Source organism: Sebastes umbrosus, chromosome 7 (assembly GCF_015220745.1).
Source record: "Sebastes umbrosus isolate fSebUmb1 chromosome 7, fSebUmb1.pri, whole genome shotgun sequence".
Lineage (NCBI taxonomy): Eukaryota > Metazoa > Chordata > Actinopteri > Perciformes > Sebastidae > Sebastes > Sebastes umbrosus.
The window spans coordinates 24,379,280-24,393,177 of NC_051275.1; the positions used below are offsets into that span (position 1 = coordinate 24,379,280).

The 13,898-nt window shown below is 41.8% G+C and overlaps 2 protein-coding genes across 3 annotated transcripts in view; both read right to left on the reverse strand.

Annotated features, from left to right (window-relative positions):
• The window catches only part of LOC119491822 (WD repeat-containing protein 49-like), a 33,379-nt gene that overhangs the window by 11,325 nt on the left and 8,156 nt on the right, over positions 1-13,898 (reverse strand). For both annotated transcript variants that reach the window (XM_037776048.1, XM_037776049.1), the window contains 6 exons: positions 11,274-11,441; positions 10,406-10,554; positions 9,509-9,742; positions 8,566-8,730; positions 5,184-5,299; positions 2,840-2,970 (listed from right to left, as the gene is read on the reverse strand). In XM_037776048.1, the coding sequence (XP_037631976.1) occupies positions 2,840-2,970; positions 5,184-5,299; positions 8,566-8,730; positions 9,509-9,742; positions 10,406-10,554; positions 11,274-11,441 (963 nt within the window). The remainder of the gene's footprint in view (positions 1-2,839; positions 2,971-5,183; positions 5,300-8,565; positions 8,731-9,508; positions 9,743-10,405; positions 10,555-11,273; positions 11,442-13,898) is intronic.
• LOC119491823 (programmed cell death protein 10-like) overlaps positions 4,666-13,898 on the reverse strand; it is a 32,016-nt gene continuing 22,783 nt past the window's right edge. The window contains exon 9 of the mRNA XM_037776051.1: positions 4,666-4,690. The gene's annotated coding sequence lies outside the window, so the exon portion shown is untranslated. The remainder of the gene's footprint in view (positions 4,691-13,898) is intronic.

Consider the following 13,898-nt stretch of genomic DNA (forward strand, 5'->3'; position numbering starts at 1 on the left):
TTATGAAGTGAATCATTTGTATTCATCAGAGTTACCGAAATAAATCACAGATCAAGGAGGGATTTCTCGCTGGCAAACTGCAAAACATTCAATTACAACTATTAACATACCCTTACCAAAAGGAAGTTTATTCAAGTGTGCAATTAGTGTACTTCTTTTAAACTTAAAATAAGAGAGTATACTTTCAGTTTACTTTTTATGTACTTATCAGAGATATACTTAACAAAAGTATACTTGTAACACATTTTATTTATTTTTCTTAATCTCATCACAGATCATCAAATCAAATAGCAAAAGGAGCAGAGGGATTCAGTGATTTGGTATGAGCCCAAAAATGCAACCACACCGTCACATTTCAGAGACTTGCGCAAATAAACACACCTTCAAACACACCAACATACATAATTGTTTTCTCTTTTCTTAGCATATACGAACCCCCACCCCTGCAGCCTTACAACACACACACACACACACACACACACACACACACACACACACACGCTTGAAAGACAGAAAGTATGTCTCATTTCTCCTCTCCCCACTGAGAGAGCTCTAATAAACATAATTTAAATTGGGCATTTGGATTAAATTGGAGGTGGAGGGTATAGCGCGGGGAAGAAATGCAGCCGGCTAACTAGGGATATGAGGTAAAAAAAATAAACAGATGTGAACGGGGAGTGTCAGTTAGAGACTTGGAAAAAGAGAGGAAGCAGGCAGAGAGAGCCGCCGAACACACTGACAAAGAAATTGGGGAGCGAACTTTGAAGAAGTTTCCAAGTTCACAAAGTAGCTCCTGAATCATGCTTTTGTTCCGGCTCCAGCTATTCATTTCCTTCCAAACCATTTCTCCCTCCAGCCTGGAGAACACCCACTCTTATCTACCTCTCCACCTCCATCCCTCACTTTATCGCTCTCTATCTCTGGGGCCGACGCGTCCCAGAAGGCCAGAGATAGTCTGCGGTTTGCGTCTGCTCGCACAAACTGAAACTGAAATTTCAGTGCGCGAGCCAAAGTGATACAACTTCACAAACTGAAGAGCATACTGGGGCAAATTGGGTGCAGAGTGTTTGTAGTTTGATGCTTATAGAAGTGGACCAGTGACTGGACGATAGCCAGTTCAATCCCTCAGGCAGAAACATCTAAGAATGTGTTGAGTGCTGAGGCGCCTTGCTGGTATTTTTAAGTATCCTGTCTTCTCGACCGGGTCATTCTGCTTATCTTTTGTAAGGATGTTGATTTTTTTGTCTTTTATGTGACTTGTAAGTTATTGTTTTCTTTGGTTAATGGAGGCTGTCACTCTGCAGTTGTCTTGGATGTGACAGCTTGGCAAACGGGATGAAATGCCACCGGGTTGAATTCCACGACAATCATTAAAAAAAAACCTGCACACAAACTTTGGAGACGAGTTCCAGAGTTTGGATGAACTCACAGAAGTGGAGTAAAAAAACAGAGTGATTGAAAGAAGAGAGAAAACTCTACGTCTGCTCTTCCATTAGCCAGAGGCGCCCAGCGGCTCTGCATTTTAATAGCGCTGGTGTGAATTTAGGACTACTACTGATTTCACATGTGAGTCATTTGCATTTTGTACCACTGAATCCATGCACTGATCAGTTGCTTCATCATTTTGATGGTAATTCTGGATGATTTTCTGCAATGTATGATTTTATCTTCTTCTTTTTTAACACTATTAAACAAGGAATACCCTCAGTGAGGTAATAAATACAGACATAAAAACACCCACCCCTGTTGATCCAAACTACTACTTGTGCAGAGAAACAAAAAAAACAATGACAAGACAAAAACAGAAGGAAAAAAAATGTGTTGGTCTGAATAATTGTCCCTCCAAGCTCTCTGTGGGTAGTTACGGTTATAATACCTCTCTCACACACAGAGAGAGACTAAAATTAGAAAATACAAGACTAGGAATAAATTAAATGAGAAGTGTTCGCAACTTTTTTTACTGGAAATATATCTTGTTAGTGCTGAGCAGAGTGCTGTATGTGCGTGTATCATATATACTGCTTGACCTTTCCAGTTCACCTGCCTTTAATGCAGCTCTAATTAAGAATTTAATTAGGACGGAACTTGCCAATTAATGGGCTCTGACATGTAAAGGTTTTGGCCTGTGGTGAAGGCAAATGTCAGCTCAGAATAGAGAAAAGGGAAACTGTTGTTCCTCTGAGGAATAACATACTGATTTATGAAATAAACCACCAAAACAGCCTCTAAAATACGGTATCTTTCAGCAGTGTGGCTAACAAAGGACTACAGAGATTTCAAAGGTTCCTGTAAAAACCAGACAGGGAGTTTCTAATTAGATCATTTTCAATTCCCTTATACCTGTTTTTTACTTATATTGTCTAATTTGACAATATCTATAATGTGAATATTAACATTTAACAAAAAATGCTAGAATTCACAGCTGTACAGACACACATACAAGCACAGTTTTGATTGTGAATTCTGACACATATTAAGTCTCTTTCTGCCCACAAATGCACAAGAGCACACTACCACAGAGATATTTCCAGCAGAGAGCGAGGTGTGGAGCTTGAGTCTTTTGATAACACTACTTACTTTAATCAGCAGATAACCACTCCCAGTTATTTTTCATTTCACTGGAGTTTTCTTTTTTTCATTTTCATTTCCTCGCCTTTGTTTTTCTTTCCCTTTCTCTCTTTCCTCTGCATGAGCCCTCACTCTTCATTTAAGTCATGAAAGTGTCATTTACAACATACAGAAATATAGGAGCACATATGTATACTCAATATGAAAAGTGCTCACCATGTGTACACACAAACACACACACACACACACACACAAACACACACATACACACCTGTGATCAGAGTCTGTGGAGGCAGGAACGCGGCACAGAGCACATCGCTGCGATGCTGAACGCCTCCCTTCCACTCCGACGGCTCAACGAACGACTGCGAGAAGGAGTGTAGACGGAAAACTGTTAACATCCTGCAGAAACACAGAGAGTGAAGAAGGTGTAAAAGTGTGTTACATACACAACTTCATAGACTTTCATTACTGTTGATGTATAACCTGGTTCATTCACACACACACTCACAGTACATTTTGGTAATCATGAACAGGTGATCTGTGTTAATCTTATATATTATTAAAGTATTATCCTTATTACTGTACTAGTAGTAGTAATAGTAGAAACACCAGTATCAGTAGCTGTAATAGTAGAAGTGATGGCAGCGGAAGAAGTAGCAGTAATAATAGTAATATTAGTAGAAGATAGCTGTAATAGAAGTATTTGTGGCAGTAGCAGTAGTAACAGTAATAGTAATAGTAGTAGTAATGGAAGAAGATGTACCAGTAGCAACGATGGCAGCGACAGTTGTAGTGATAGGAGGAGTAATTGTAGTAGTACCAGTAGTAGTAGGAGTAATGGTAATAGTAATAGTAGCGGTAGCAGTTGTAGTAGCAGTAATAGGTGTATCAGTGATAGTAGTAGCTGTAGCAGCAAAGTAATAGTAGTAATAGTAGTAGCTGTTATACCAGTAACAGTAGGAGTAATAGTAATAGCAGTGGCAGTAATAGTAGTAGCTGCAGCAGGAGCAACAGTAATAGTAGTAAGCGTAGTAGAAGTAGTAGTAGTAGCTGTAGTACAAGTAACAGCAGGAGTAATAGTAATAGCAGTGGCAGTAATAGTAGTAGCTGCAGCAGGAGCAGCAACAGTAATAGTAGTAAGAGTAGTAGAAGTAATAGTAGTAGCTGTAGTACCAGTAGCAGTGGTAGTAATAGTAGTAATAATAGCAGTTGCAGTAATAGTAGTCATAATAGTAGTAGCAGTAGCAGTTCAGGTAACAGCATTAGCAGTGATAGCAGCAATAGTAATAGTAGTGGTGGTACAGTAGCAGAGGCAGTGCTAATAATAGTAGTAACAGTAACAGTAGTAGTAGTAGTAGTAGTAGTAGTAGAAGAGGTTGTAGTAGTAGCAGTAGTAGTGCAATGGGCACATAATGAGATTAAACATTTAAATCTGGACTAAGAACTTTATCATTTTCAAGCATGTCTAACTCAAACAGATTAATACTAGTAGAGATTGTATTTGACTTTAATACATTTTATTTTGTCATGTTTCATTGGTATAACGTGTAAGGATAGTCCAATATGAATCATATTTTCCCTGCAACAGATTCAAACTTTGCGTTACACATGCAGTACATCAGGACAGTGTTTGTGATGAACATGGAAGCTGTCTCTTCACACCACATTGCCACAGCAGACGCCATGCATATTAAACAGGTGTTTTAGCACACCTAATTTTGTAGGTGTGCTAAAAGAATTTTACATCTTTAATATTTTGTTATATGTCGGCACTTATTGAATTTTTATTGTTGTGCAGGTAGTGTACATGAAATGACAAAAATGATGCACTATTGTTTCAAACTGAGGAATAGGTATATCAGTGGGTTGTGGATATTTCAACCTGCATGAGATGGAAGGCGATGGGACTTTGAACTGGATGCCATGCGACACAGCACTGTATGGATTAAAGTGTGGTCGAGGTGGATGTGAAGAAACAGGAAGTGATATGAGTGATGGAGGTGAATAACGGCAGTATTTTCTTTTACTGCTGCTGATCTGTCGTCTATGTTCTCTTTACCGCTGTGACACCCCAGAGAGCAACACTGAGTGTGTGTGTGTGTGTGTGTGTGTGTGTGTGCGTGTACGTGTGTGTGTGGAGAAGAGAGAGAAACGGAGAGAGAGGAAGAGGGAGTCGTATAACTTGATGATAGCACACTGCTGAGTTCAGCTCGCTGGGTGTGAAATGATGATGATGAAGATGAAGAGCAGATGTGATGTGGGTATAAAAAGAAACACTCACACACACACACACAAATATGAGGTAGCGATACTCGTTAGAGTCCAGATGTCTGGTTGGCTCTGAGTCGTTGGCAGGCAGAGGTAGCAGGAGAGGACAGAAACACACACACACACGCACAGAGTGTTTCTCACATACACACAGTTGCAAACATACACAGTCTATGAGAGTGCATCATAAGTCATGATACTCACCTAGAGGTCTTAGATTTGCACACATTTTTAGCTTTTCAGCATTGCACATTTTGTGTTGTGTTCAATATTTAAATGAGTGAAACAGAAGACGCACACTGTAATTAAGCAAAATATAATAATCACACTTAAATCCACAGTACCTGTCCCAGCCCATCACCAGTATACTCCTCTTCAGCAGCAGCACCTGTGAGATCGCCACAGCCCGACCCAGGCCTGCGTTCATTCTGTGGAGGCAGCGGCCGTTGAAGTCCCACACCTGCAGCACAAATAACACTCAAAGCACGATCACGACTACTACTAAATGTCTTTAAAGGGTAACTTCAGTATTTTTCAACCATTTTCCCATGATTTTGTGTCTAACTAACTAATAGGGACAACAATTCCTGAAATTGGTCCAGTATTGATGGAGAGCGCTGTAATCAGGAGCCGCTCACGGGTTGCAATGTAATCCTATCGGTGCCAGCTGGCACCATCATTTACCTCCACTAAAAGTGCTTATTTTTATCACTGACGGGCTCTGATTGTTATCATAAGTGTCTGACATTATGGAAAGAGTCTCGCTCAAGGAGAAGACGCGTTCTGAAATCTGGCGGGGTGACGTGTTGTCAGATGACAACAGTGGAATAGTGGAATACATCCATCATGGTGGAAACGAGTTTGTTGTGTTGGAGTAAAGAAAGCGTAGCTTAGTGTTATCTGAAAGATTTGCAATGTCATGGCTGAATATTTAGATGATTTCGACAATGTGGATGAGTCTTTGAATTCGATGGCTGCCCGTATTTATTTGAGCCAGAGTATACGGATATTCAGATATCAGAACAAGACTTCTCCTTGAGCGGGACTTAGACACAATAACAAACAGACCGGATCAAGTGAAAGGTAAGAAACATGTTTAATTTCTCTGTAGAGTCCTTTCCATAATGTTGTCAGACACAAATAATAACAATCTGAGCCTGTCAGTGGTGAAAACAATCACTTTTAGTGAACGTAACGTTACACTGACGCTGCTCACTTGCCCTCGCAGCTTGTTTTGCAGCTGCCACTTACAGAGCTCTCCCTCAATACATGACCAATTTCAGAAAATGTTGTCCCCATTAGTCACTTAGACACAAAAACATGAGAAAATAGGGTCTAGAAGTTACCCTTTAACTTCAAAGCACGCCTAAATGCAAACAGAGAACATCAATCAACATGTCACCCTCAGCACAACGTTATGATAATAGACAAATTGTACATGTCACTCCCTTTTGTAACCCCTAAAGGTTCCGATATTTTCTTGTCTGGAAAAGAAAGAGGTAGCAGAAATAGTAACAGTTGTATTCACTTTTGAAAGAAGTCCAACTGCTTATTTTTTCAGAAGATGTTTTGAAATTAGAATATTTTTTGGCCGCCCACGTGAGAATACAAACTATCAAGCCGCTATCCTACTGTTCTCCATCCATCAAACATGACAGCTCAGGTGATATTTCACACTGCCTGTCCAATTTTGCACAATGACGCAGTTCGTATCTGTGTTGTGACATTTAGCATAAAAAACGCTGATTGGCCCAATGGGAACGCTATAATTAAAAAGGTCAAAATTCCAATTCTGAATGGCCCTAACTGCTGCACCGCGGGTTCAGTGTTGATGAAAATTGGAGAGATGATGCATCTTGTTGCTAATTGGCCAGAGGGGTGCCTGCTCCTCCTGGAGGAGGATGACTTGTGTAGTTGTTTCACATGACACTGTGAGTGTTTACCCGACGCTGCTTGCACATGGCTACATCCTCACAAGGGCTCATGGGGTCAGAGAACTGATGTGGTTGATTATTATTGATTATAATATGCATAATTGTTTTACTCATCTGTCGAGAACAATTGCACTGAGCTTGAAGTCATGATGCATTGCTTGAATGTGGAGTGCAAAGACATTAACAGAACACTTTGAAATACCAAGCAAATTTGAAACTCAAAGAAAAACTAGAATAACCGCCTCGCGGTTGTATGCCTCCGCCAACCAGTCTGTCCAAAATGTCATCACTTCATCATGTTATCCTGTTAGGCATTTGTGTGAAATTGTCATAATTAGCATATGAATTAAAAACACCAAATTCCATCCTTGAGTCCAAGTGGATGTTTGTGCCAGATATGATGAAATTCCCTCCAGGCGTTTCCTGAGATATCATCAGAATGGGACGGACATAAGGTCACAACGACCTTTGACCACCAAAATCGAATCAGTTCATCTTTGAGTCCAAGTGGGCGTTTGTGCCAAATTTGAAGAAATTCGCTTGAGGCATTACTGAGTAATCACAAGAATGGGACAGATGTGAGGTCACAGTGACCTTGACCTTTGACCTCCAAAATCAAATCACTTCATCCTTGAGTCCAAGTGGGCGTTTGTGCAAAATTCGAAGAAATTGCGCCAGCGCGGAGGCATAATAAATAAGAGACGATTCTGCCCGGAGAAGACACACATGCTTGCATGTGCACACACATAATTAGCGAAGGTACAGACAGAGAAGCATATGATTTTTTTTTCTGAAATGCAGAAATGTGAACAAACACTCATTATGCATGGTGTCAACATGCATAACCAAAACACACGCCATCTCAGCATGCAAAAGCATACAAGAGTATGCATATCAATATGTGGCTGATGTTATGCCACTTCTGTTTGAGAGGCATGTGCTGACATCTTGGTAGTATGTCACTGTTGATTATATGTACGCATGCCAGCCCTCACAAACAGTATGTCACTCATTTTCCACTGACTCATACCATTTACTAATGTCACTCCAGTACAGCCCCCTGACACATATGCAAATGTAATGCAAATATTCAGATTTTACAAAACATACTGCTGTAAATGTTGTCTTGGTTTTTCTCAATGCTGTGATGGGAACAAGTTACCAAAGGTCTACAGTGCCCACTCCTGGCAGATATAGTAGCCCTTACTGAAGAGTCATGCCAATGTTGGAATTTATTGTAAACCAATATAGTAAATAATATACAATATGCAATACATCCCTTTGTAAAACAAATCACCACATTGACATTATATTGACGAATGCCACAAAAGTGCCATCTTGGATGCCCCTATGGTGGATAACATGGGATAAAGTGCCCTCTAGGGTGCCCTTCCAGTGGATAAAACATGACGCAGTGCCATATGCTGCCCGACATGCTAGAAAACTCACACTGGTACCCCTCCACATGCAGCTGGTGCCCTTTTTATTTTTTTCGCCCCTGCCCCTCAGACAGCCTGAGTCCGGGTGTATACATGTCAGACCTGCTGACACCCACACAGTGGTAAATTACAACAAGTCAATAAAATGTTCATTTTTTTAGTAGTTCCAAATGTGAAATAATAATAACAGTCAGCCACTTAACCTTCCTCTTCACGTCTTGTCGTAGAAATCTATTCCCTGCTGTTTTTACAATTCAGAGAGTTTGCATCTTTATGAGGAGGACTGACCTGCGGCTATACGGTTCACAGCTGAACGAGTGTGTGTGAATGTGTGTGTGTGTGTGTCCACCTACTTTGACCTCGCCGTCAGCGCCTGCAGTAAACAGCCGGGTCTGCGTACCATCCAGGGCCATGGCGGAGATCTCGGCGTTGCCATGGCAACGGTGGAACTGCTTGACCTTTTGGCCCGTGTGAGCCAGCCAGCAGATCACAGAGGAGGCAGAGTCACCGCTGACTACCTGCAGAGAGAGAGAGAGAGATAGACAGAGAGAGAGAGAGAGAGAGAGAGAGGGTATCAATCATCAAAAAGAGTCTGATCCTTTCTCTGCTGTGAGAGAGGCAGGTTCCACTGATGTATTCTTTAATGACTCTCGCAAAGCCAAACAATTCTCCACGCTTCGTTACACTTTATTTTAGGTTAAGCCTTCACTGAGGAAAATATGCGACTAATGCTGCTGTCAAGTGGGAATAAAAGCAGGAAAAAAGATCAAGAGTGAATGCACTTTTTAAAAATGAGAGACGTTCATATTGGATACATTAGCTATTTATTTTTTGTGTGTGGTAATCGTATACTGTGTGGGTAACAATGTCAATGTCAAGCTGGAGTGGGGTAAAGGGAACAAAACATACAATCAATCAGAATAATGACACATGTTTTGTAGCTTTGGATCATATTACATGATCTTCATCAACAAATAGATGAGAACAATGGATCAGACGTTTTTAAAGAGCTCAAAGAAAATGGAAATTTGAACATGTAGATTTCCATGACAACTGAACAAACTTTGCTGATGAAAAGCATGTGATAAGATTGAAAGCTCCTAAAAAACTACTAGATGGACTTTGAGTTGAGATTGCATTGTCAACTGCTGTTTCCACGGTCAATTATGAACTTTCAAACATCCACTTCACAACATCTGCTGCCTGCCTACTGCTTGCCATATGTCTCAGAATAAAGATCAACAGAAACAATGAAAGAGATCAATAAAGTCTCAGGGATCCATCTCAACTGCATACCTGTCTGAACAGACTATTATAGAGCACACAGGTAACAGGGTGCTCGTGGCTGCTGGTCCTCTTCTCCTCCTTCGTGGTCTCCAGCAGGAGAAGCAGGCTGTTGAAGGACAGCAAGAGGAGCTGACGCTCCTCATGGAGAAACAGGACGGTGTGCATGTCCTCCTGTGTCTTTGGGAAGACGCCGGCCAGACGGTGAACACACAGCTGGCGAGATACATCCCATAGACACAGGACCTGGAGAGTGTATGAGTAGATGTACTGTAGTAATATGAATCTGCACATGCACGGAAAACAAGGCTCCTACTATAAACACCAATTATCACAAAACATTATCATAATTACAGAACAAATACAATAATTGCCAAGAGGAATGGTAACTCTAGCAGCCTGTTCACAATGTGCTACTTAGTCAAATTCACAAGACCTCTGCCATATTGCTTTACGGCACAAAACCAGAGGACTGTCTGTCGCTGTTCCAGCAACTCTTCCAGAGGAATCCGAGGTAAAGCTTTGAGAGTTTCTTGCAATGGCAGATGGTGTTTGAGCAAGAAGGCAGATGGAACATAAATCACTTCTAAAATATTCATTATCTCCAGAAAAGCCAAAGAGAAGGCAAACATGCACAGTGCTACAAGGGGGGAGAGGAAAAGCAGCACAAGCAGCAACATCCTCTTTGCATCAGACAGAAGAAGGGTTTAAAGGAGATCTTCATTTTGAGAGACGCCAGCTCTTATAATGGCAACAGTGTGAAACGGGCTACCAATCATCTGCACCGCGGCCTCCATCCTCTGCAGTAATTACAGCAAGGTATCACAATTAATACGACAATGATAGGACTCTTTATCATTACATTATCTTCTCCAGCACAGCGCCACACGCAGAGACACACACTCCTACCTTATCTTTGGAGTAGCTGAGCAGTTGCTGCTTTGTCTGCATGAAGCAGACTGCGGTGACGGGGCTCGTGTGCCCGCTGAGCGTACCAACTGGCTCAGAGGTCACACACGGGTTCCACAGCAAGACCTGATGATCCACACCTGCTGTGGCTACAACCAATCAGAATGTCCCAAATTAGCAGAGGCGCTAACTGCAATTAATTACAGGAAACCATACTGTTCTTAGTCCCCCACAACCAATTCAATGTTCAGTGAGGCATTTGATAGTTTTAAAGGAACAGTGTGTAACATTTAGGGGGACTTATTGGCAGAAATGGAATATAATATTCATAACTATGTTTTCATTAGTGTATAAATCACCTGAAAATAAGAATCGTTGTGTTTTCGTTACTTTAGAATGAGCCGTTTATATCTACATAGGGAGCGGCTCACACACATTCACCGCTGCTCTCTCTCTCTTGCTTCACCTCTCACTTCCCACATACACACTTGCTCTGTTATACTCTAAAGGACCAACGCTACTTTTACAACAACTTTCTGAAGATCTAGAGAGGGCTATTCGTGTTTTCACGTCAGCCACCGTAGTTCTCCTACATACCTGGCACACGGGAGAAGTTTCAGGTAGTTGCAATCTGCAACGTCACCGCTAGATGCCGCCAAATCCTACACACTGCACCTTTAATACCTTTGTGTATGCATAGAAAAGATTTGTTTTAACCATGCCTACTAACCAAGTGACAAAAACACACACAATACATACACATACAATTTTCTAGTGAAAGTGTTTTTTGCACTTTACTCACCCTCTTACTATTCACTCTCACATCATGAGTATTATACTGTAAGTCTGAGTACACATTGGTCCCCACCTATCAGATTGAGTCCACGGTGGTGGTCCATGTCCCACACACCCTTCTTTGTAAAGAAAGAGGTGACTCGTAGACTCCTGCTTTCCTTTTCCCTCCAGCCGATCACCATGCTGCTCTGCGCTCTGGTGCTACACGACACAAAGGCCTCCAGCAAGCCCAGGTAACGTACTGCAGGGGAGAGTCAGAAAGTGAAAGTAAATTAGTTGCGATAGACACTTAGGCAATTAAATTAACCTTTTGTCTCTTTTTTTCTTTCGTTTTTCTGTGGTTGCTGTTTACTCTGGTAGTCATTATAATCAGAAATCTATTGATTATGATGCATCAGCACTTCTGAAAGTACAGATCGCCTGGTTAAATTGTATTTCTGATGCGTCTTAGATTAACATCCACGTACCCAAACTATGGGAGAATGTGTGACCGAGCAGAGAGAAAGTATCGGTATGACAGAGAAGAATGGGGCTAATTCATTAAATTGTTTATCCACACATATATCCATACATATCCCTTTTATGAGAAGAAATAAGGAAACAATCATTAAATGAGGGCCACTGGTCCCTCTGCGTGGAGCAATAATGCAGCAGAAGTTACTTATGGTGGGAATAAATTAGTTTTAACTCCAACAAATTCAATATAAAACAACATTGCAACATATTTTGATGATGACACATTGTTCATTTGTTACTTCATCCTTCTGACGCCAAAATGCTTTCACTACTAGGACTCTGAAGGACATCCACTCTCTGAAATGGCTGTGCTAGATGTGCATTGACCGCAACCCTGCTGTATACCAACCAATCCACAGGCACTCAGCACAGCATAGAATTAGGCCGGTTTGATTTGCTCACTGGTATTACAGAAAGTGTAATGGATCTTGCATCACCATCTGTCTCAATTAACACTTTGATTGAGAGCAGCTAAATTGGATGCCGCACGTCTCCATTAGAAGCTGCTTGGCTTTCAAACGCTGCACAAATAAGTGCGGCGTTGTGAGATGGCATGTGACAGTCGCGGGTCAAAGATCGGCCGCATTGCTGGGGCAAATAATTACGTCTGATTACGTTTCATACACCGCGTCTTTTCTCCCGCCTGTGAATTAAAAGATCAGTGGATTTTCAGACAGCGTCGCATGACTCATCGTTGATTAATGAGGCCTTCTCTCTTTCATCGACACACACAGATCATAAATCAAGCTATCTGGGATGCAGACACACATCTGCTTTAGCCACTGTTGTTATGTTATGTCACACTTGTGAGTGTGGAATTTAAAAGAGGAAGAGCAGAAGTCACTGGTTATCTGCATCAAAGCAAACAGCTTTTGTTCTGCAACAAATCGCTGCACATTTTGGGAGATTTTACCTACACGCTTATCCTTAATGTGCCTTTTCTTTCATATGAGGATATGTTAATGCTTTTCTGTCTCGCAGACACACACTTCCTACAGCTCTCCTTCCTTGTCCTTTTCGGAACCGTGTCCATCCCAATTTCCTCCTTATTTCCTCTCACATTTCCTCTCAGTTCCACCACCCTCCCCTCCTTCCTCCCCTCCTCCCTCCTCTCTCTGGTGGCCCGTGAGCCCGAAGGTTTGGAGGTCTGGATAACCAGCCATGTCTAATGGTACACAGCCCACTCATACTGCAGGGTGGGCAACTTCAAAAGAAGCACCAGCACCCCCAGAGGTATGCAAACACACATATAGAGTCACACAAGCTCCCTCCTTTCCTTTCTCACACTCTCAAAGGCACCACACACATATAGTATACACCCTCTGTTGTTGTTCTGCATGCACATGCACACACACACCCTGCAAAATTTCAATTAAGCAGCGCTTTTAATGTTTTGGCACTGTCTCCTCTGTTTCCCTCTTTTTTGTTTTCCCTTTGTTTTCCCATTTGTTGTGCTTATTTATACGTACTTTATTCTTGTTTTCCCCCTTTTATCAGGATCTCCCCTCTCAGCCAAGCTAGTCTCAGAGCGCTGCCTCGGCTGAATCATTATCAAACAGCTCGATGACTCTTCAGAGGGGCTCTATGCGAGTGATGCAATGGAGATACAACTAAGCGACCTCTTTGTTACCCGGGCTGAGATGAAGTGGGGAGTCTCAGGAGGCCAGACCCCAAGCCCCGTGACTTTATGCCAATAGTCAACAGTCTGGCTATGAAAGACTATAAAGTGGATGACTCAGGACTCGCTGCATGTGTGTTGGTGTGTTTGTGTGTGTGCATCAGTGACAGAGACACACCCAAGCGATTCCATGGTGTTGCTTAAGCCGTTATTGTAGTGATGCTGAAAAAGTGAGGAAGCGAGCACAGAAGGGTGTCAAGGTGAAAGTGTGCGTTTGTGAGCGTCAGGTGTCCCTGACACCCGCAATGTGTTCTTTGTCTCCTTCCTCTCTGTCATCTGAGCCACTGATTTTGTATCCTTGCTTTCATTCTGTCCGACTAATGAAACTCTTTTTGACCTGAGGCCCCAGATGATTTCAGTTAACTACAGGAATGAAAAGCAGCAGGATTCAGAATCCCATTAGCCAACAGGAAAGTCATTTAGAAATAACAGCTTTCTGATATTTTATCTATGATTGTATGCTCTTTTTGCTGGCCCCTTCATTTACATCATAGACTGTATATA